At 38.9% G+C, this 24,791-nt stretch overlaps 1 protein-coding gene across 5 annotated transcripts in view; it reads left to right on the top strand.

Annotated features, from left to right (window-relative positions):
* The window catches only part of AP3S1 (adaptor related protein complex 3 subunit sigma 1), a 72,660-nt gene that overhangs the window by 24,989 nt on the left and 22,880 nt on the right, over positions 1-24,791 (top strand). For 4 of the 5 annotated variants that reach the window (XR_004301902.1, XM_032425054.1, XM_032425058.1 and 1 more), the window contains exons 3-4: positions 2,712-2,823; positions 22,560-22,631. Coding sequence is in view for 4 of the 5 variants with exons in the window: in XM_032425054.1 (XP_032280945.1) it covers positions 2,712-2,823; positions 22,560-22,631 (184 nt within the window). In the remaining variant the exon portion in view is untranslated. The remainder of the gene's footprint in view (positions 1-2,711; positions 2,824-22,559; positions 22,632-24,791) is intronic. The other variant, XM_032425057.1, reaches the window with a different exon arrangement.

Raw genomic sequence — 24,791 nt, 5'->3', positions numbered from 1 at the left:
ATTTCTTAATAAGATATTTCTTCATTGACAAGTCAAAAACTAAACTTTGGCTGAGCCCCATTATAAAAAATTACATATGAAGCAGAGAGACCTATACTTTTCTGTATTTTAATGTGTATGATGTATATTATGAAAAATAGTTTGGATAAGAGAAAATTCATTCTTACTTGACCATAAATTACTGTTTATCATGTAGAAAGTTTACATGCATTTCTTAAAGGGTGGTATCATGCTGCAGTTCAATTTGCAAATACACACTTAAAATTTATAAATTTTGCTATTAACTCCAGAACTCCCAATTTAAGAGTTGAGACAGATGTACCTGCTTTGTGTTTTGTATTTTAATTGTACTTTATTTCTGTCACACTTCTGCAGGAGTTGAGTTGTTTTGCCATTACCACTTTTCTTCATCTTAGCATTTTAACCTCTCGTAGGGAACTTGTCACCTAGCACAATGCATCATATGTGGTGGTCATGCAAGAACCTGGCTCTTCTAAGCAGGGCATTGTGTGAACTAGAAATTAGGGCTTAAATTTGTGATCATTCTTTTCCAGGCTTACAAAAAGTAGAAGGCAAACATTGCATCAGAGATGAGGCTACACATCTGATTCAGTCCTAGTTTTGTGACTAACAAGCTGGTTTTTTTGGTCAGGTCACTTCTTGTACCTAAGTTTTCCCCCCTGTAATATGAAATATTTAAAGTAAGAGGAGTTCTAAAATTCTGTGGTTTTATATGGTATATTGCGTTCCATACAAGAGTTTGAATCAGTATTTATCAGTATTGCACTATAGTTTGAAGATAAAATTACATTTTAAAAGGCAAAGTATGTACTTGTCATGTTATGTATTAAATCTGCTTTCTTTTAATGGCATTGATAGTCATTTTGAAACTTACAGTTTTCAATAGTTCGGTCTTCTTTTATTTTTTTTTTTTATTTTTTTTTTTTAAAGATTTTTTTATTTATTTATTTGAGAGAGAGAGAATGAGAGAGCAAGCACATGAGAGGGGGGAGGGTCAGAGGGAGAAGCAGACTCCCTGCCAAGCAGGGAGCCTGATGCGGGACTCGATCCAGGGACTCCAGGATCATGACCTGAGCCGAAGGCAGTCGCTTAACCAACTGAGCCACCCAGGCGCCCCGGTCTTCTTTTACATTAGAGCTGAACGAAAGTTTAAGATAATCACTAAATTGCTGATTCAGGATGAACTGAATCCTGCTGTTAGTGCTCTTTTTTGTGGCTTTCCAGGAACAATTGGAATCATAGTCTATAAAAATCATCTCAAAGATTCTTTAAATTACACATACATATTTTTAATTGAATATCTTTTCTAGAAATATGTCTAACATAGTAGTAATTTTTAATTCTTGTCAAAAATCATTTCCACTTTTGCTATAAGAAGACATGAAAGAAGTGGGTACTTACAGAAGTTGTTTCTCTGAACCTGTAAATTCAGTGTTAGTTTTACAGAGTTAAGAAATAGGTGCTATTTTCCTGTCTTGTTTGAGTCTTCACTTAACTTTGATGATATTTGGCCTTGATTCTTATTTTATATTAGTGTTAAAAGTCTTTTGAGAAGGTAAACTAATTATTGTAAATGTAACCGTGAAATAGCTAAACTAAAAAATATAAGATGTTTGGAATGAGTACTAAATTATTTTTAAAATGCTGGCATTCCAGTCAGTGTAAATAAAAATATTTGATGAAAGAATTGAGTATTTCTTATCTCAGTTTTTCGCATTTATATTTCAAAATAAAATGTATTTTTGGAGATTTTGATGGTAAATTTCTCTAAAACTTAAGAAATGTCATTCTTTTTTTTTTTTCCCTCCCTAGTTGGTCGTCAGTCTTAAGCTGTATAACTTACTGTGACTTACGGAGTTAAATCTAATAAGCACTTGAAAATGCCCTGTGACCTGGTTCCTGCCTACTTCTGTTTGTTTACTGATCTTTTCTTGTCCACGCACCCTCTTTCTCTTCCTTGGACATACATATTTTGTTCCTGATGACCTGGCCTTTTTATTAGCTGGCACCTTTGCCTGAAATGCTCTTCTCTAAATTTTTTCTTAGGCTAACTCCTTATCATTAACTCTCAGCCTAAATGTCACTCTTAAGAACCCATCTTAGGTAGCAAATCCATCAGTACAGCAGCATCCTTTTTTCAACCTCTATGTAGTGCCTTCTACCCTGATCATTCTTATTTATTTGTTTACTGTTCCTTACCCACTATCAGTACCTGGCAAATGGTAGGTACTCAGTAGATAGTTTAATGAATTAATGAACTAAAATTAAGCACCAGCTTCTTTTATTTGTTATCTCTGAAGAAAACAGCCCTGTTAATTCACTAAGTCTCTAACTTCACTTGAATGCTATACCTTTATTTATTTATTTTTTTTAAAAAAGATTTATTTATTTGAGAGAGAGTGAGAGAGAGAGAGAAAGCACGAGAGGGGGAAGGGTCAGAGGGAGAAGCAGACTCCCCGCTGATCAGGGAGCCCAATGGAGGGCTCAATCCCAGGACCCCGGGATCATGACCTGAGCTGAAGGCAGACGCTTAACTGACTGAGCCACCCAGGCGCCTGAATGCTACACCTTTAAATGCTATGCCCAAACATCTTAGGAAAGGTTTTAAACAAATTGTCAGTTTGCTTGAGGTAATGAAAATGTGTTTCATTTTATTGCTATAACGTTCCAATTTTTGTTCTGTCATTTAGGTTAATTGGAGGATCTGACAACAAACTGATTTATAGACATTATGCAACATTATATTTTGTCTTCTGTGTGGATTCTTCAGAAAGTGAACTTGGCATTTTAGATCTAATTCAAGTAAGTTAACACTGTCTTAATAACAGTTGTGGCTTTATATATTTTAAAACTTGTATATTCTAAATTTTCTAAAATGATGTTCTGTTTGGTAAGAAATAAATTGTTCCATAGTAGATATTGGATGAGTCGAACAGGGTCAAGGGAGACACTAAACACATTGGCAAATTTAATCTGATTAAGATTAATCACAGCTAATTTCATCATGCCTTTTTTTCCTGTTCATGTAAGTCATGCAAAAAGTCCAGGATTCATGGATCTCTTACCATGTGCATCCACATCTGATCCCCAAACCCACCCCTCCCTGCCTCCCAAAAATCTTTCATAATGTCCCTGGAACTCAAGGTCAATCATGAGCAAATTCCTCTTTATCTTCATCCCCTTTGTTAATATTGCCTTTACTTTTTTGCTTTAAATTGAGTCGGGCTTCCCTACTGACACTACCTATAACCATCTCAAGTAGTAGCAGTTTTCCTGCTTTCTTCATAATTGCTGAGCCTTGAGGTGTTCGCTTCTCATTGCTTTTTCCAGACCATTCTCTCTTTTAAAGTGCCTCCAAACTTTCTTTCTTATTTTTAAACTGTACCACCTTCTACCCACTCTGTTTGAGTCATCTCTCATCCCCACCTCCTATTCATTGGGGATTTTATCAAAAACTTTCAAAGGTCTGAGATTACCCTCCTTGCAGGCTACTTGCACATTAACTACCACAGTGTCATGGATTGCTGGCAGAAGACAGGAGACTTCTGGGTTGGAATCAAAGGACTTACCCCGAATAGCACAAGCAGTAGACACAGTAACAGCATTTGCTTACTGCACTGGTTCCCCAAGTCCCAATTTCCACAGTCACCCAAGGGTGACTTGAAGAGGGCCAGGTGATACCTGTACGCACAGTGGATTGAGTTGTAGGAGAGGAACTGGAATCGTTTATATTGGACACAGATCATGTCTGCCCATGTCCTGGAGGAAGAGCATAGCTTCCATGGGTGTAGATAAACCTGCCGTTTGCTTTGCAGAGAGATGCTCTATTTTTCAGGGCTGTTTGCTTATACAAGCTTGTTTGCAAAGACAGTCTGCAGTGATGACAGCCTGCACCTCTGCTCACGTGATGTGCAGAACTGGCAGACTCATGGGGAACTGGCTCCTAACAGATTATAGTCTTAGTTCACTGGCACTCACTCCATACTACTCGTGTTCTAATTCTTGGTGATTTCAACATTCAGTATTCATGGGGATAATTCTTCCAGTACCCTGGTGTCTTCAGACCTGGAATTCCTCTTCATTGTATTTTTGCCCTCTGTCCCACCTCGCTGCTCATTTCTAGACCTTGTTTTTATCCAAACTGCCATCCCTCCGTAGTCTCAATTACACAGTTTCCCCTCTGTCTACCACCTCTTATCTTTTCATATCACAATTTCTGTTACTCCACTAATTCCTTGAGCCTGTTGGGACCTTCAGTCTTTCGAATCTAGCATTTTTTCACTGTCCCTCATCCTCCTGCTGTCTTACTTTCCTTTCCCAACCTAAATTCCACCGGCAGTCATGGTAATCATAGTCTTGTATACACTCAGCTCCTTCCTTGTACCCATACTTCTTTTTTTTTTTTTTAAGATTTTATTTATTTATTTGACAGAGAGAGAGACAGTGAGAGAGGGAACACAAGCAGGGGGAGAGGGAGAGGGAGAAGCAGACTTCCCGCAGAGCAGGGAGCCCGATGCGGGGCTCGATCCCAGGACCCTGAACCGAAGGCAGACGCTTAACGACTGAGCCACCCAGGCGCCCCATCGTACCCATACTTCTAAACGTACTTAGAGGAAAAAAAAACAACCTGACTACAGGTCTCCCCTTATATTTATGATCTCTAACCTCAGTGAGTCCTTAGTGCTCCCCAGTAATCCTATTTCCCTGGTCCATCCCCCTCCCAGACTCCTAGACAGCTGCTTTCTCCTTCCTCAAAGCTCTGATGCTTCTAGTATCTTGCTTCCTCCTTCGATGAGAGAACTGAAGATGTCAGAAGAGAACTTCACCCACTTACGTACTAGTCTCTTCCTCGTGGCTCTGGCAGTTCTCCCTCTTTCTTCTGTATCCTTTTTCCTCTCGCTTCCTGGTCATTCCTCTAGCTGCTGTATGGTCTCCCATCTTAAAAGAAGAAGTCCTGTCCTTCCCTGTCCAGCCGCTGCCTCGTTTCTTTCCCTCCCTTTATGTCAAAATGCCTTTAAAAAAAAAAAAAAGTCTGTACACACTGTCTCAAATATTTCTTCTCCCATTTGCTCTTAAGCACACTCCTTTCAGGTTTTCCACTCTGTTGTTGCTGAATCCAAAGGTTCTCATCAGTCCTTCTTTATTTGATTAAGATTCTTTATTCATCTCTTCACGAAATACTTTCTTCCCCTGGCTTCTAGGATGCTGTACGTGCCTGGTTTTCTTGGACCTCTTCAGTTGCTTCGTTCCAGTTTTGTGGTCTCTCCTATCTCTTCTTCAGCAGCCTAGCGGGGGTGCAGGATCTGACCGCATGCTGCGGTCTGCACTGCCGTGACCACGTTGGTCCAAGCCACCACCAGCTCTTGCCTGGACTCTTACAGCAGTTTCCCGACTGTTCTCCCTGCATCCACTGTCTCTTCCTTTCATCTTTTCTGAGTAAAACAGCCAGTGATACTGTTGAAATAGGTCATATCTCACATTCTGAATTCTTCAGTGGCTTCCCTTCTCACTCAAAGTAAAAGCCAACGTCTTTACACAAGACCCATGAGGCCCCACAAGCTGTGAGTCCCCTCCCTACTACCCTCTGCTTATCTCACTTCATCTTCTACTCCTTGCCCTTTTGCTCCAGCCCCAGTGGCCTGCTTGCTGTTTTTCAGATACATCAGGCATGCTTCTCCCTGAGAGCCTTTGTATTTGCTGGTCTTTGTACCTAATTTGTTCTTCTGTTTGGTGTTCCCATTGTTCCTTAGCTCCATCATTCTTTCAGGTCTTGACCCGGATGTCACCTTTCAATATGGTTTTCTTTGGTCTTTTCTAAAAATGTTCCCTCTCTGACATAGTCTAACTCCTTTCTTGCTTTTAAAGTTTCTTTTCCTTAGTACCTATCACCATCTAACATACTATATACTTGACTTAGTTTATCTTGTTTATGGTCATTTACCCTTAAGAATATAAGCTCATTGAGGGCCAGGTTTTTTTATTTTGTTCACTAGTTTATCCCCAGGGCATAGAAAGGCACCTGGCATGTAGTAGGCCTTCAACATACAATTGTTGAATGAATGTATTTAGTGCCTAATATTTAGCATTCTATGTAAAATAACTGACAACAAAACCTAAAGGCTGAGTAGAAGCAGGAGAGTTAGTTAGAAAAATAAAATATAGTTGCCACATGCTAGTAATACTTTGTTTTGTGTTTTTATCTGAGCACTGGTTACATTGGTGAAAATCATGAAGCTCTGTATACACTTGAGATTTTTGTGCTTTCTGTTTGTGATATTTCCATAAAAAGTTAACAAATTAATTCTGACACAATAAACAAATGTAACTGCTACAAATAGTTGTATTGGGTTAAGATTATCATGAGGGAATGCTCTGCACTTGTTTTCTTTCTCTTTCTTGACCCCAGACAGGGCAAAAACAGGCACATGGTGTAGGCACATTGTAGCAGACTGGAGAAAGCTGCACATAAAAAGGAAGTTTTTTGTCCCAAACAAGTTTCATGGTTCTGAAATCAGCAAGAAGGGGACATGCTTTGAGATCTAGTTAGTATGATGGAGTAAATAAGGAATTAAAGCAGAAAACTTTGGTAGTAATTCTGAGTACCAAAGCATAGAAATAGTAAAAGTGGCTAGATTAAGGCTTTTGGCATCCAGTGTTGTTAATAATGAAAAGAAAAAGACAAGTGATAAATGGAGTTATCAATATGCCAGATTGCTCTCAATCTATAATTCTTAAACTAGGTTTTGAGGAGGAGGTAGGTATCTGAACTACATGAAACCACAAAGTACGAATAGATAAAGAAGATGTGCTATATATACACAATGGAATATTACTCAGCCATCAAAAAATTGAAATCTTGCCATTTGCAGCGAGGTGGATGGAACTAGAGGGTATTATGCTAAGCGAAATAAGTCAGAGAAGGACAATTGTCATATGATCTCACTGATATGTGGAATTCAGGAAACAAAATAGAGGATCATAGGGGAAGAGAAGAAAAAATAAAACAAGACAAAACCAGGGAGGGAGACAAACCATAAGAGACTTAATCGTAGGAGACAAACTGAGGGTTGCTGGAGGGGAGGAAGATGGGGGAATGGGGTAACTGGGTGATACCCATTAAGGAGGGCACGTGATGTAATGAACACTGGCCGTTATATAAGACTGATGAATCACTAACCTCTACCTCTGAAACCAATAGTACATTATATGTTAATTAATTGAATTTAAATTAAAAAAAAAAATAAATGAAAAAAAATTAAAAGGGAGAAACTCTTTACAAAAAGCTGGATCTTTATTCAGGTACTCCTGAGTTCTTAATTATTAAAACTTCCCTAAAACTGAGTCATATGGGGCACCTGTGTGGCTCAGTCGTTGGGCATCTGCCTTCGGCTCAGGTCATGACCCCAGGGTCCTGGGATCGAGCCCCACATTGGGCTCCCTGCTCAGCGGGGAGCCTGCTTCTCCCTCGCCCACTTCCCCTGTTGTGTTCTCTCTCTTGCTGTCTGTCTCTCTCAAATAAATAAATAAAATCTTAAAAAAAAAAAAAATGAGTCACATGACTGGAAATCCACATGCATGAACCCCGTGAATAAATTAAAAAAAAAAAAAAGAAACCACAAAGTAATCATGGCAGACATTCTTGCTATGTTTTTCATTGTTTAATTGGTGGTGAGAAAATAATACCTTTAAGATAAACATATATATATACTAAGATAAATATGTATTTATTATGAAGTAGAAGAGAAATTTTTATAATATTTACACCTGTAAGAGGAGCCATCAAAGAAATTTTGAGTTTGAAATGAATATGCCTCACGATCCCATGGATAGATACTCCCTTCCTGAGGCCTCCTTGAGAAACACTGCTAAGCTGTGTTTTGTTTTCCCAAAGGCTTTTCTAGTAAAAAAGAGAAGCAAACTTTTACTTAAGTATGGATTAGTAACAGTTAAGGGTTGATCAGAACCCTATATTGCATCCTTTTATCTTTGTTCATTAACACATTTCTTGGTTTATCCCATGTAAGTAGTAGTTAATTCATTGCACCGTTATTTCATAGAAGCTTTGTGTTCTTTAGAAAATGGTTTTTTATTTTTATTTTATTTTATTTTTTATTTATTTATTTGAGAGAGAGAGAATGAAAGAGAGCAAGCACATGAGAGGGGGGAGGGTCAGAGGGAGAAGCAGACTCCCTGCCGAGCAGGGAGCCCGATGCGGGACTCGATCCCGGGACTCCAGGATCATGACCTGAGCCGAAGGCAGTCGCTTAACCAGCTGAGCCACCCAGGCGCCCTAGAAAATGGTTTTTTAATATGAAACTGCTTTCTGTTTCTCTCTCAGTTATCAACTACTGAGGAGAGTGGTGGGCATATACTTTATTTTCTGAGCTAGCTACTAATGTTACAGGAGGAAAAAAGAAAAGTAATCTGTTCAAAATGCACTCTGCATTGAAGAGAAAGATTTCATTTAAGAAAGACTAAAACAAATGTGAATTTTCCTCAAGACAAATTGGCAGTATTTTATGCTTGTATCCTGGGATTTAAGCCATCGTTGATTATTTTTTGATGCTGTGGGTGATCTTAATGGTTATGATAGCAGATAGTGTAGTTGTTACATCTCGGAAGAGAATTACATGGGGAGTTGTCAAAGAACAAATATCCTACATTGTATCTGAAGTAGATTTCATCAGGTGTTTGTGGAAAGTGGAAACTAGGTCTTGTGTTTTGTAAAACGTGTTCGCCGTTGCTGTTCAAGTGTTGATAACTGGTCTTGTTGTTAGGTAAGACACAGAAAAGAGGCTTTCAGGAGAATTGTGTCATCTTCCATTACTAATGTAGGCTAGAAGTATTTTTATGAGAAGATGAAATAGAGTTATCACATGTTGATATATCATGTCATAAAGAAAGTTCTGTAATTGACCTTGCACGGACAAATTCTACCACTCTCACAAACATGTTGGAAGTTCTGTAGTTGCTGTCTCCCGTGCGACCACCGTAGATCATTCAGTACTTACAAGGGAGTGCTGAGCATGCCTGAGTCAGTCACTCTAAAAATACTGGTCGAATGAACAAAGATGGAAGGGACTAGCTCATTATTTCTGCTTTGGTTTCATGAAACAGCTAATCAGAGCTTATTTAGAACTGATTTTCTTGCTTTGTCCATCTTCTAGCTTTGAGGAAGGCAAGTATAATGTAAGAAGTAGAAATGGAAAATTATAGGGCGCCTGGGTGGCTCAGTTGGTTAAGCGACTGCCTTCGGCTCAGGTCGTGATCCTGGAGTCCTGGGATTGAGTCCCGCATCGGGCTCCCTGCTTGGCGGGGGGTCTGCCTCTCCCTCTGACCCTCTTCCCTCTCGTGCTCTCTGTCTCTCATTCTCTCTCTCTCAAATAAATAAATAAAATCTTTAAAAAAAAAAAAAAAAAAAAAGAAATGGAAAATTATAAAGCAAGAGAGTTTAGATCAAAACCTCTTGGCCTTGCATTTCTTTAAAGAATGGATCAAGAAAACTTAAACATCAGTATATAATTAATAAACATATGTTAAGTTTGCTTTTTTTGAATATTGAAATACCATTTAGATGATCATTGAAAGCATGTATTTTTATGCAAAGGTTTTGTTTCTAAGGTATGCATATGTTGTCCCAGATTTGACTTTATATCTTGTGTGAAATCTGAGAGAAGGCATCATTAGTAAATTCCATGTGGAATTTGTACCACTCTGTCACCAAAGTGAGTAATCAGCTTGTTTTCTTTTGTTTCTTTTTTTAATTCTTTGTAAGTTGGAAAAAAAAGTGATCCTTTTTTGTTTCTGATATGTACTATTTTAATGTGATATCAACTGCCATATAAGTGTATTTCAGAGCTGGTGGCTGGCTTTTTTTAGTCTTTCTGCTGTAGCATGTCTTTGTTGGAAGTGTTAAAATATTTACAGAGTGAGAACGAAAAGTTCATTAAATATTAACGTTGGTTGTTTGAGTTATTTATAAGCAGTCATATTGTCCTCCATTAATGTATTATGCCAAGCTAATAATAAAGGGAGGCATAGAAGTTCACTAGATAATTCCAAATTCTGTTACAGTTTTCTGTACCACATGTAGCAGTTACATCAGCATGTTTTGTTCAGTTGCAGTCAGGAAAAAATGGAGAGCCAACAGCTGAACTTTTCGTTAGGTTTAAAAAGATGTTTGACCATGGTGTTCCCATATGTATGTAAACTAGAGCTCCACGCATGGCATCTGTTGTTCCTACGGTCCTGAACATTAGACTGGCTTTTATGAAACTTTTACTTAATGGCTGCGAATGCTAATTTAGTATGATATTGAGCATGTCATTTAATCTTTATAGACCTTGAATTTTTTCACCTGTGTAAAGTATGCCTATTTTTTAAATTTTTTTAAAAGATTTTATTTATTTATTTGACAGAGAGAGAGAAAGCACTAGCAGGTGGTGTAGCAGGCAGAGGGAGAGGGAGAAGCAGGCTCCCTGCTGAGCAAGGAGCCCTATGTGGGGCTTGATCCCAGGACCCTGGGATCATGACCCGAGTCGAAGGCAGTCGCTTAACCAACTGAGCCAACCAGGCGCTCCAAGTTATGCCTGTTTTAATATGCTGCCTATAAACCTCATGGGGTTGTTAGATCAGTGAATCAAAGCAAGCTAGTCCTGGTTAAAACCATTCAGCCTCTGCTTTGTACTTTTGGGCAAGTTATTTTACATCTTTGTCTCTCATTTTCCTCACCTGCAAAATGGGAGTGACAGTAATAAAACCCGCTCATAGAGTAGGTGCAAGCATTAAAAAAGTTACTGTACATGAAGCTCATGGCTAAATGACTGACATGTAGTTGTCAGTGGTTTTAAGCTAACATTATCATTAAAGCATGTTATAAGGAAGGCACATAAAAGTATTACTTCATTAGTATGCAAATTGAATTGGATAAAGAAGTCCTTTTATCTTTCTTTTTCATTTTTATGAGAATTTGTTAATCTTTTTATCCTCTATGTTGTGTAATGGCTTAAGATGAATTTTGTATGATGATAGCGATATCTGCTAAGAGAGTGACCTAATTGGAGGAACTTGTAAGCCAAGAATTCGTAAGTGAAGAAAGATCCGGTGATCTTCCCTTTATTGCAGAGGAAGTTATGCTAGGTGGGTGCTGCGGGATGTGGACTGGTGCCTCACTGCCTTCCACTCTGTGTCATTGTTCTCTTTTGTTAGAAGGGTAGGCTTGAAAGTGCCTTGTTAAGTAGGGCACTGCTTAAAATTTGGGCTGTATAGGTTATTTTTAAGAATTATCTCGCTGAGGACCAGCTGACTGGCACTGGGGGACCATGGGGAATAACCCCCGGTCCCATGGGAGGGTGAGTTCTGGTGCAGTTCCTCTTGCTGGAGAAAGAGGGAGCCCTGGCCCAGTTGGCTCATTTTCCAGGCAGTCCAGGGTGAATGCTCAGGGTCATTTCAGGAAACTTCTACCTGCTACACCATACTGTTACCAGAGTATTACAACTTTCTGTTTTCAGTAAGATTCACTTCTTATATATATATGTGGGAAACCAAAAATTATTTCTACAATTTGAGTCAGACACTGTTAAGAGTGATTCAGCATTCCTAAAATTCTTTTCCTGTCTTATTTTCGTTGAGAAGTCTGTTTTCCAATAACTGCAAATTTAATATTCACTTTTCACTTATTTACATTGCTACTTCTTGATAAATCCTGGTATTGAATTTGATGATACTGTTCTAATTTACATGTTTGTTCACATCTCAGCTGCCCTCTTGGGAGGCGGCATAGAGCCCAGTTGGTGTTTGGAGTCAGATGGGGTGGGTTTGAATGCTGGCTCCGTCGCCTGATAGTTACTTTGAGAAAACTACTTACCCACGTCCATTCCCAATATCTGGTCTGTAGGTGCTGATACGCATAGCTACCTTATCAACACTGTCCTAAGAATTAGCGCTAATGTATATAGTTAGCATAGGGCCTAGAATACAGGAGACATGGTATTATTTAATTGGTAGTGGTGAAATGAAGTATTTTGGAACTCAGGTACTTAAAGTCAGAATTTTGGAGTTGGAAGTAACTTAAAATTTATTTTTTCTCCCTTTTTAAAAAAAGATTTTATTTATTTATTTTTAGAGAGAGAGCGTGCAGTGCACGTGCTTGTGGGAGTAGGGGGGAGATGGGCAGAGGGAGAGAGAGAATCTTTTTTTTCTTTTTTAAAGATTTTATTCATTTATTTGACAGAGAGAAACACAGCGAGAGAGGGAACACAAGCAGGGGGAGTGGGAGAGGGAGAAAAGCAGGCTCTCCGCTGAGCAGGGAGCCCGATGCGGGGCTCGATCCCAGGACCCTGGGATCATGACTTGAGCCGAAGGCAGGCGCTTAAGGACTGAGCCACCCAGGCGCCCCAAGGGAGAGGGAGAATCTCAAGCAGACTCCACACTGAGTGTGGAGCCCAACATGGGTCCTCATCCCACAACCCTGAGATCATGACCTGAGCTGAAAACAAGAGTCAGATGCTTAACCACCTGAGCCACCCAGGTGCCCCTGTTGTTCCTCCTTTAAAGCAGGTTTGAGAGAAAAACTCAACTTATGTTGGTATTTTTCTTTGATTTAAGACGAATTCCTTATTTCCCAGTATAGAATGATAAGTTTTTTTTTTTTTTTTAATTTTTTTTATTGTTATGTTAATCCCCATACATTACATCATTAGTTTTAGATATAGTGTTCCATGATTCATTGTTTGTGCATAACACCCAGTGCTCCATGCAGAATGTGCCCTCCTCAATACCCATCACCAGGCTAACCCATCCTCCCAACCCCCTCCCCTCTAGAACCCCCAGTTTGTTTTTCAGAGTCCATCGTCTCTCATGGTTCTTCTCCCCCTCCGATTTCCCCCCCTTCATTCTTCCCCTCCTGCTAGAATGATAAGTTTTTAGGGAGGAATTGGGCATAGAGGAGACGAGGACCCTTTGAGCTTGGTTTTTCAGATTTTCTTTTTCTTTAAATTTTTTTAAGACTTATGTTGAAATTATTTCAGACTTACAAAAGAGCAGCAATACAATACAAAGAATTCTTGCATTTCATACCTTCACCCATATTCCCTAAATTTAACTTATGTAACCACAGTACAATGATTAAAATTAGGAAATCAGCATTGATATAATACTATAATCTGCAGACCTTATTCAAAATTTGCCAGTTGTGGGGCGCCTGGGTGGCTCAGTTGGTTAAGCGACTGCCTTCGGCTCAGGACATGATCCTGGAGTCCCGGGATTGAGTCCCGCGTCGGGCTCCCTGCTCAGCGGGGAGTCTGCTTCTCCCTCTGACCCTCCTCCCTCTCATGCTGTCTGTCTCTCATTGTCTCTCTCGCAAATAAATAAAATCTTAAAAAAAAAAAAAAAATTCAAAATTTGCCAGTTGTCCCATTGATGTCGTTTTTCTTGTTGAGGGTTTAATCCAGGTCACATTTGCATTCAGTTTTCATGTCTCCTGAGTCTCCTTTACTCTGTAATAGTTCATCTTTGTCTTTCATGCATTCTATGTCCTTCAAACCATGATCCTTGAAGAGTACTAGCCAGTTATTTTGTAGAATATTCCTCTGTTTGAGTGTATCACAGGAGTGCTTTTATGTCCTTCGCAGTGCAACATATCAGGAGGGACGTGATCTCATTTTGTCTTGTTACTAGTGATATTTATTCTGATCCCTTGGTTAAGACGGTGCCTGTCAGGTCTGCATACTCTGAACTTACGTTATCTCTTTTTACTTAAAAGTATCTCATGGGGAATAATTTTTGAGGCCATGTACATATCCTTTTTCTAGTCATATTTTGGTCATTAATTTTAGCATCTCTCGATGATTCTTACCTGAAGGAATTACCATTGTGGTATTTGCCAAATGGTGATTTTCCATTATGCCCTCTGTATTGATTGGTTATAATTATGTAAGGAAAATCTTTCTGGGTTTTGCATTTATTTTCTTTTGTTTTAAGTCAGTGCTCAAAATATTAATTGTACCATATACATAGAAGAATATTTTTCAGTTACACATAGAAGAATATTTTTCAAGACCAAATGTGATTTTTAAAATTAGCTTTTGCTTGGAAGTTGAAATATAATTTTTAGCAATTTGTGTCAATACAAGTTTTTAAAAATCTCACAAGTGGCTTTTGTGCACAGAAATAATTTGGAGGCTACTTTCATTTTCAAAATTAATGTTTGATTTAGTAGCCTTGTACATTAAAAATCCTGATTCCTCCTTAGACTTCTAAATCCAAGGTACAAATCATACTAAGTCCGTTTGATGGAGGGGCTCCAACGTAATTAAATTTCTTACAGTACAAGTAGTCTGCTTTGCACAATTACTGTCTTCCTGTGGGTGGTGGAAGTATGGAAAGTTAAAATTTTTGCTTTATATCCTGTATTTTCCAAATTTCTAAATAACCACTTCTTACTACATTAAAAATCAAGTACTATTTTCTTTTGTTGGAGGCAGTGTGCCTAGTGAATAAGAATTTGGGTTCTGCAGTGAGACTTTCTCCTACCTCACTGTGTTAGTAGTTAGTTGACTTTTTGCTTTTGATTACCCTTCTGCAGGTGGTTGATAATAAAAGTACCTGCCTTATGAGATTACCATGAAGGATTAAATAAAATAATATATTTAAAGCACTTGGAACAATAGCAATGCTATAATAATATATACTCAATAGATTCTGGTATTATCATCATTGACCTTTTTTAAAAAATTAGAAATCACATAAAAAGAATCATTGATGTGAACTCTTTCTGAATCATTTTGACATGAGTATAGAAGACAGATTGTTCTCTCATCAACTCTTAGTTTCTTCATGCTGAAGTTGAAAGTTTAATGTGTGTAAAGTACCTGGTACTTGATAAATGCACAATAAATGTCTCTGTTTTTCCTAAGACTGTTATCATTGACTTGTTAGTTTCCATGTCAGGTTTTGTGGAAATTTGGTCTGGAATCCAAATTTGGTCTGGAACAATCTACATTGTTCTTCAAAGGTAGCTGATCTGATGTTAAGTTTAGTTTACCTTCCCTAGTTCTTCTGGTACATTTTTAGTGGTATTTTTTGAGTCTTGGCTTGAGCTAAACCAGTATCTCTCTAGAACATCTTGCTGCTGACTAAAAACAATTTTTTTTTAGATCTCTTGGTGTATTATTAGTGTTTTTAAATTTATGCCTTCTATTTTGGGGCTTATAATTTTTTCTATCCTAAAACATGTCAGTTTAAGGGATGCCTGGGTGGCTCAGTCAGTTAAGCATCTGCCTTCAGCTCAAGTCATGATCCCAGGGTCCTGGGATTGAGTCCCGCATCGGGCTCCCTGCTCCGCGGGAACTCTGCTTCTCCCTCTGCCTGCCACTCCCCCTGCTTGTGCTTTCTCTCTCTCTGACAAATAAATAAATAAAATCTTAAAAAAAAAAAACCATGTCAATTTAGCATGTATGTATTTCATTTAATGTTATAGATTTCCTCCTAAAATTTAATAGAAATCCCCAAACCCAGAAAAAAATTATATTTTTACATAGAAACTCTAAAGGGGGGGTGGGTCTGCCATATAGATGATACTGCTTAAGGATATTTTGTGGCATCTGTTTTACCTAGTGCATATTTTTATTTCTCCTTATAATAGTAGCCAACATATATATTATATATATATGTGGGAAACCAAAAATTATTTCTACTTATAATACTAGCTAACATATATATTTTGGGGGGGAGACATTGTTTTAAGCCCTTTATATTTATTCATTTAATCAGTAAAACAACTCTATGGTAAAGGTACCATTATTATTATGCCCAAATGAAGAAACTAAGGCTTAGAGTGGAAGAACTTGCCCTAGATTTCATAGAGGCTAAGCTGGAATTTTATAGAGATATGCTTACTAAAGCCTGTGCTCTTAAGTATTAAGCACTGTTAAATACTGAGCTGCCTCATGACACATTCCTGTTACCTTTCTGGCCCAGATGCACAGATCTGTAATTAATGATAAAGGAAACACAAGAAAGTTTTGTTGTTAGAAGGGCACTGGGAAGGGAGACTGTTTATATGTGGATGTGGCTCCCCCCCCCCCCCCGGAATATTGCTCTTTTTTATTTCTTTTTGGAAAACTAGATAATTATTGAAATAAAAGAAAACTTGGGGCACCTGGGTGGCTCAGTCGGTTAGGCGGCCACCTTCGGCTCAGGTCATGATCCCGGGGTCCTGGGATCAAGTCCCCACGTCGGGCTCACTGCTCAGAGGAGAGCCTGCTTCTCTCTCTCTCTTTGCTGTTTCCCCTGCTTGTGTGCTTGCGCTCTCTCTCTCTCTCTCAAATAAAAAAATTTAATTAATTTTTTAAGAAAGATTTTATTTATTTGACACAGAGAGAGAGACAGCTAGAGAGGGAACACAAGCAGGGGGAGTGGGAGAGAGAGAAGCAGGCTTCCTGCTGAGCAGGGAGCCTGATACGGGGCTCGATCCCAGGACCCTGGGATCATGACCTGAGCCGAAGGCAGACGCTTAACGACTGAGCCTAGGCTCCCCAATAAATTAATTAATTTAAAAAAAAAAGGAAAACTTAAAATACGATTTTCTTAGGAAATTAATTTTTTCCCATTAACTTTTGAATTTCTGGAGGCCAGAGGTTAATGAGTTGCTCCTTAGTAGATAACTGTTACATTGAAATTGACTTTAAACTTTATATCTTTCTTCTTTTAAAGATTTATTTATTTTAGAGAGACAGAGAGAGTGTGTGTGTGTGCTCATGAGTAGGGAGGAAGGGCAGAGGGAGTACAAGAGGGAGAGAATCTCAACCAGACTCCCTGCTGAGCTTGGAGCCCAATGTGGGGTTGGATCTCAGGACTCTGAGATCATGCCCTGAGTGAAATCAAGAGTCAGACACCTAATTGATTGAGCCACCCAGGTGCCCCTGAAATTTATATCATTTTTAAAGTGAAACGTAAGAGAGTGCTGTTTACCATGTCACTTTTAGTATTTTGCTCTTTTTATCTTTCTTTTTGTGAAATATAACAGCAACTTTATTATTATTATTTTTTGTTCTGGCTAGAACCCCAAAGGCCCATTAATTTGGTTTTCTTAATTTCCTTATTTCAGTTTGTAGATTATTAGTCTTGGCCTTGTCCATATGCACATCAGTGTGTGTATCTACCTACAAAGCTCTGGATTTTTAATTATATTAAGAATTTTTGCTAAATCAAAAGAAAACTAATGAAAACTTGTTTTTAAAGATTTATTTTCTATTTTTTAAGGAGTCTCTACACCAAACATGGGGCTTGAACTCATAACCCTGAGATCAAGAGTTGCATGCTCTATGACTGAGCCAGCCAGGCACCCAATGAAAACGTTTTTTGAAGAGGGTTTTTGGTTTTTTTAGGCCAAACTTAGCATTGGAATGTCTTAAATCTTAAGAATTCTTTTCCTAAATTAAGAACATGTAGTTATGACATTTTGCTACAGGACCCCCCCCTTTTTTTTAGTATTTACGTTTTCCAAAGGTATTATTGTTGTGGTTTAAATATAGGCAACATTTTAATTTATATATGTGTGTGTATGTGTGTGTGTGTGTGTGTGTGTGTAGGTAAAGATATATATATAGATTTAGATTGATATATTTATTTTAGAGTTTAATTTCTATATATATATTTTTAAAGATTTATTTATTTGAGAGAGTGTGCACATGTGCGTTAGTGGGGTGGGGGGCAGAGGGAGAGAATCTGTCAGGCAGACTCCCTGCTGAGCATGAAGCCCTACACAGCTTGCTCCCAAGACCCATGAGATCATGACCTGAGCTGAAACCCAGAGTCAGACGTTTAACCAACTGAGCCACCCAGGCACCCCCCTTTCTATATTAATGAGGACATCATGAAGGCCTGGCAGCCTCAGTAGGTAGTTACCTTGCTTTTCTATCAGTGTTTATCAGCAGAATTAGAATTTTCTATTTCTATTTTAATTTTGTAAACCTTGCATGTTTTGAACAGCCGGACAAACAATACTGGTTCCCTTTTATTAGATGTGTTTTGGGCACTTTATCTAATTTTTTTTTTTTTTTGAGAGAGAAAGAGAGGCACGCGGATGCACGTGCGAACGAGCAGAGGGAGGGGGAGTGGCAGAGAGACAAGCAGACTCCCCACTGAGCAGGTAGCCCGACTCAACTTGGGGCTCCATCCCAGGACCCTGAGATCATGACCTGAGCTGAAGGCAGACGCTTAACTTACTAAGCCACCCAGGTGCCCCTAAATTATTTAACTAAATCTGTAAGATAATCCAGAAAGGTAGGTAGTTTTATCACTGTGTTATAGTTCTAAGATTTGGAGGAGTAGATGCTCAAGTTCACATAGCTAGGTAGCAGCTGAGTAGGAATTTGAAGCTAGGTCTTTCTGGTTTCCTCACCACTAGACCATACTTTCTTTTTGGCAACCCATATTTTTTTGCCACTCCATGGTTCACCAGTGGTACACTTAAAGCTATCAAGAAAATTCTTTTTTGCTTTGCCCAGCATCATCTGCACATTGATTCAGTGGGTTCTCCTGATCTTTTATAAGTATTCATAAGTGGCAGGAAACTATTTAGACAGCATTTTCACCAAGATAGTTATCTTCTGATGGTTAAAAAAGAATGTATAGCTATCATATATGGATAATCAAACTAGTGGATTTGGAAAAAGTAAGCTTGGAAAAGTAAAGGCATACTAGAAACTTTATTCTGATGAGTAAGTATAGTAATGACTTTATTTTTTTTTTTTTAAGTAGGCTCCATGCCCACGTGGTGCTTGAACTCATGACCCCGAGAGTAAGAGTCGCGTGCCCTACCAACTGAGCCAGCTGAGCACCCCTAATAATGATTTTAAATTAAAGAAGACCAACTCACACCATACACAAAAATCCGTTCCACTAGATTCAGTCCAAACATGAGAAATAAGACAATAAAGCTTTTGTTTTCTTCTGGGAGAATATCTTCCTAGCATTGCTGTAGGCAAAGATTTCTTAAATTGGACATTAAAAAAAGATTAACCTTAAAAACGGTGTTAATTGGAAAATACTGAAAATGAAAACTTCGAAGAACATTGCTAGGAGAATAAAAAGACAAGCCACAGAGCAGGAGAAGATATCTGTAATATGTATAAATGGCAGGATTGTGTCTAGAATATGTGAAGAAGTTCTAGACGCTAGAAGGAAAAGACAGACTGGTACATAAATGAGCAGAAGTTTTGAACAGACACAGAAAGCTGTCTAAATGGCTGATAAATTTGAAACAGTGCTCAGTTTTATTAGCCATCAGGGAAAATCAAATTGATATTATAATGATATACCACCACACACAAATAAGAATGGTTAAAATGAAAAGATTGACAACATTAAGTGCTAACAAGGATGTGTAATTATGGGAATTCTCATATACTGCTGTTTGGAGTATAAAGTTTTATAATTGCTTTGAAAATCTGTTGGTAGGGGCGCCTGGGTGGCTCAGTTGGTTGGGTGTCTGACTCTTGGTTTCGGCTCAGGTCATGATCTGAGGGTCATAGGATCGTGGGATTGAGTCCTGTGTCCCCCAGCTCCCTGCTCAGCAGGGAGTCTGCTTGAGGATTCTCTCCCTCTGCCCCTCCCCCAACTCACTTGCTCTCTCTAAGGTAAATAAATAAATCTTTAAAAAAGAGAGAGAGAGAAAATCTGTTTGGTGCTTTCTACTCAGGCTGAGTATGTGCGACTCTGTGACTCCACAGTTCTCTGCGTACACTCAGTAGGTATATGTGCGTACAGTCAATAGTAGGTATGGATACGAGTGTTCTTAGCAGTGCTGATTGTAATGGCCCTGTGCTGGAAACAACCCAAACTCCTTTCAGCAGCACGTGGGTAAATACATTGTGGCATATTCATACAATAGCATACTGTAAAAGAGAATGAATCAGTTTTTGTATTATGTAATAAATGAATCTCACAAAAATAATGATGAATAAAAGATGCAACTCACAAAAGGTTATACACTGTATGATCTCATCTAATGTAGTTCAGAAATAGGTAGAACATACCTGTAGTGTTAGAAAGCAGGGTAGTGGTTACCTGTGACGGTGGTGGTGGCTCATGGAGTCTGAGGGGCTTCTTGTGTGCTGGTGACATTCCGACACTTGATTTGGGTGTTGGTTACACAGATGTGTTTACTTTGTGAAATTCATCAGATTATACGTTGTTGTGATTTGTGTACTTCTTTGTATGTAGGTTATACTTCAGTAAAAATTTTCTGAAGGGGAGGCAGAACTTAAATGGCATTATTTCCTGTAACTTATTTAACTATGATGTTATAAATTGGAAATCAGACCATGTCCAACTTAAACACCCTGTTTCAAAAGTATTTTCTTTGTTTTCAATGGGAAAGGTTTTTTCTTCTTCTCACATTCTTACTTTCCCTAAGAAGTTATTATTTGTTAAGCTTGTTCAACTCTGTGTTCAAACAGCATTATCCCATTCAGTGCTTACAACAAGAATCTTAAAACAAGAAGGAAAATGATCTGATTTAGTTTCAAGTAGACTGAATGGAGTCATTCCAGGGTCCATGTCACCAAGACCTTCAGGAGAAATAGATAAAGTTGGGAGTTTGAGTGGATATTATTTACTTTCTACCTACCTCAAAGTTGAAAAACTAGAAACTCACTTGAGGCTGACCTGTGTGTGCTCCACAGTTGGTCATCTGAAGAACTTGCCTTCTCATGAATGAAATTCTGAAGTAAAACTGTATATTCTTGGTTACTTACAGAGCTCTTATTTCTCCTAGTGATTTTGGTCTAAGCCAGGGAGCAACAGACTACGACAGCTCAAATCCAGCCTGCTACACCTTTTTGTTAAGTTTTATTGGAACAGAGCTATGCTCCTTGTTTATTATCTGTAGCTGCTTTTTGTTGCACTGTATGGCCCACAAAGCTAAAATATTTACTCTCTGGCCCTTTGCAGAGAAAGTTTGCCAACCCCTGGTCTAAGACAATATTGATTATGGCCATATAGTTCTGTGTTTACGTTGTTTCACCTTCACCTCTTCCCCAACTGCACTGGTGGAAGGAACCTTGGATTGGGGATCTGTGTAAATTGGCCTGAGGTAGGACCAGTTTAGCAAGAAGCTTGTTGTTTCCATTTTACTCTTGGTCCTGTAGGATCACCTAGAATAGAGTAAACGTATTTTCATTTTGCTAGGAACAGTCCTGCTTTGCATCTTTTGTTCCAGGCTGTTATGAAATTCTGATACCATTGCATACTATTACAATAATCACACAATTTTAGCTGCTCCCTTTTACTCTTCATGCCCCCAGTTTGTAGGATAAATTGTGGGGTCATTCTGTCTGTGACAGTTAACTTTGAGAAGGGTGGTGGGAATAGAAGAGACAGTGACAGCCTATGCAAGGTGGAATGTAAGAGATGAAGTTTTGAAAGCTTGTGTCAGGGGTCTTCAAGACGGTCTCACTGATTCACTAGGATTCAAGGGCTCAGAAGTTGCTGTGCTCATGGTTTCGGTTTATTACAGTGATAAGAAACAGTAAGAGAAGCAAAAGCACATGAGGGGATGTCTGGAGAAAACCAGGTGCAGGCTTCAAGGCGTTCCTGCCCAGTGTAGTCATACAGGAGGTATTTAATTCCCCCAGAAATGACTTGTGGAGAGATGTGCAGTGTGTTCACAATCAGGGACACTCACCCTAGCCTGCATGCCCAGGACTTTTGTTGTGGTCAGTCATATAGGCACGTAGCACCACTGTGACTGACCTTGCTTATGTACATAATCTCTAGAACCTCAGAGAAAAGGAGATGTTCATCATAAATTACATTGTTAGCATAAACTGTTTGCTCAGACTGGTATTTGGTGCCACCCAAGGACAGAACTTTGCAAGGGCTCGGAGCTAGTTCCCAGGAGCTCAGTTCTCAGGAGCTAGCCAAGGGCTAGTCTGTAAACAGGCAGTTTTGGGGGAATGTGTAGGTTTTGAGCATCCCAGGCCTGCTGAGTTAACCCTTTCCCACACAAGGCCCTACAAGGTATTGAAGCCAAAGTTTGAACCCAGGTAGGTCTGATTCCAGAGTCTTTGCTCTTTCCATAATTAATTTTGAGTGATCTTTTATACTGAATTGCTAATTAAAAATTCTGGCTGCATTAGATGTGGTACATACTTGGACTATGCCCATCTATCCTGGTAAATATTTCCAATAAGCTTTCTTTTTCCTCACGTGAAGATAAGGAGCCTGATTTGAGTATTTTTCAGTGTTTTTTAAAGTAGTGGTGCTAAGAATTTCTAGTTCTTAGTTATTTTCAGCAAAGTTTATTTTGTTTTGTATGTTAATGTATTGAAATGTAGTTATCATGAAGAATAGTCTGTAATTACTCCTGTTACACTTAATACAATATTTAATTTAAAACAGAGAAATGTGATAATAAGAGTTTAGAAAAGTGTTAGTTCACAATTAAGAATTGTCTCCTTTGTAGATGATAGGTTTGAATGAATTTATACAGTTCTCAAGAGCATTTAACCTTTTTTTCTTTTCTTTTTCTTCAGGTATTTGTGGAAACATTAGACAAGTGTTTTGAAAATGTCTGTGAACTGGATTTAATTTTCCATGTAGACAAGGTACTTTCTATATTGTCAAATCTTCTAAACTTTTTATCTGAGAAAAAATGGTAATTTGTATTTCTATTTCTCAAAGTAAAAATGGATTTAGTGAGTAAAACTATTTTTATTCCTTTATTTATTTAGTATAACTCATAGCTTATTTCCATATGAGCCAGGCACTGCCCTTGGTGAAGTTCAGACCCTGCCCAGACGACCCGCATCTAGAGGAGGAAACCATGGCATTAACACGTAGCCGTGTGTTCAATGTTAATGGGGACACAGCTGATCTGTCTGCCTTTGTCTAGGAGGCTGTGAGTGGAGGAATTACATTGAACTTGGATTTTTTAGGGATTATAGGTATCTCACTGACAGAAATGGAGAGGGATGGCTGTAGAGGCAGTGAAATAGGGTACAGGCTTTGGAGGGGGGTTGGTATAGATCCGGGCGGCCTAGGTTTAAAGTGCCTTTAGTGGCACGGATTAGTTTTAAGATTTTATTTATTTATTTATTTATTATGGTTTTTATTTCTTTGACAGAAAGATAGAGAACACAAATAGGCAGGGTGGCAGGCAGAGGGAGAGGGAGAAGCAGGCTCCAAGGAGCCCAACGTGGGACTCCATCCCAGGACCCGGAGATCAACCTGAGCCGAAGGCAGATGCTTAACCCACTGAGCCGCCCAGGCGCCCCTTATTTATTTATTTTAGAGGGGGAGAGTGAGAGAGCACATGTGAGAGCGAGCGAGCGAGTGAGCGTGCGCACACAAGTAGGGGGAGGGAGAGGGACAAGCAGACTCCACACTGGGCATGGAGCCCGATGTGGGGCTCGATCTCAGGACCCTGAGATCACGACCTGAACTGAAATCAAGAGTCAGACACTCAACCGACTGAGTCACCCAGGCGCCCAGTGCCTTGGATTTTAGACTTCGTTCTGAAGCACTTTAATATTTTTAATCAAGTGTTTATTGGCATTTATTGTTGCTTTGTTGAACACTGGTGGGTTGTTTTGGTTTTTGTTTTTTGCCAGATCATTTTTTTCTACACTACAAAGATTGTGGATTGGTAAGTAGGAGATTAAAGACAGGGATATCAATTAGGGGTCTGTTGCAGGAGTCTGGAAAGAAGTGAACTAAGGCAATACAGTAGAGATGAAAAAAAGTGAATTGGCAGGACGTGATGGTCTGCTGAAAGCTGGAGTTGAGAGGAGGGAAGGATGACTGAACTTTCCAGCCACTATTACTGGGTGCTGGTGATAAGGAATTTTGGAAGAGAGTCCACTTTTACCATATACAGATTGTTTTCTGTATTAAGTTTATATAACATAACGGATTGTTTTGGAATGATTAAGCCGTTGAATAAAATAGTCTGAAATAATATGCTGAAAATTTTAGCTGAAAATGTGATTTTTAAAAATCAGCTTTATTGAGGTGTAATTTACACACATTAAAATTCAGCAGTTTTGAGCATACAGTTAACTAAGTCTTGCAGATGTATAGAGTTATGTAACTGCTACCACAATCAAGATGCAGCACAAGGGGGCGCCTGGGTGGCTCAGTTGGTTAAGCGACTGCCTTCGGCTCAGGTCATGATCCTGGAGTCCCGGGATCGAGTCCCACATCAGGCTCCCTGCTCAGCAGGGAGTCTGCTTCTCCCTCTGACCCTCCTCCCTCTCATGCTCTCTGTCTCTCATTCTCTCTCTCGCAAATAAATAAAAAATTAAAAAAAAAAAAAAGATGCAGCACAAGGAAGGAATGCATTTTATTGTTTGTGAACCATCAAAAGAATACTTTTATTATTAGCCAATCCTCTAGATTATATTTCTCATTTACTAAATGATTTGATTTTATGTATTAACTCATTTTAGACAGAGAACTTAAACTTGATATTTTTAAGAGTCTATTTTTAGTTTTCTACTGCTTTTCTCTAATCACTGTATCTTATGCTTTTTCATACTTAGAAAAACTTCTGTTATTTTTAGGCATTAGGGTTTGCAGTATTCAAAATTATGTTTTGGTACAGGATTAAAATACTTAAAAAAGGTCTTTTTAAAATGACTGTTCAAGGCACCTGGGTGGCTCAGTCGGTTAAGTGTCTGCCTTCGGCTCAGGTCATGATCCCAGGGTCCTGGGATCGAGCCCCTCCCAGGGAACCCGCTTCTCCCTCTGCTCCTCCCCCCACTTGC

Source organism: Phoca vitulina, unplaced genomic scaffold (assembly GCF_004348235.1).
Source record: "Phoca vitulina isolate PV1807 unplaced genomic scaffold, GSC_HSeal_1.0 scaffold32, whole genome shotgun sequence".
NCBI classification, from domain to species: domain Eukaryota; kingdom Metazoa; phylum Chordata; class Mammalia; order Carnivora; family Phocidae; genus Phoca; species Phoca vitulina.
This window is presented reverse-complemented; position numbering and strand designations above follow the sequence as displayed.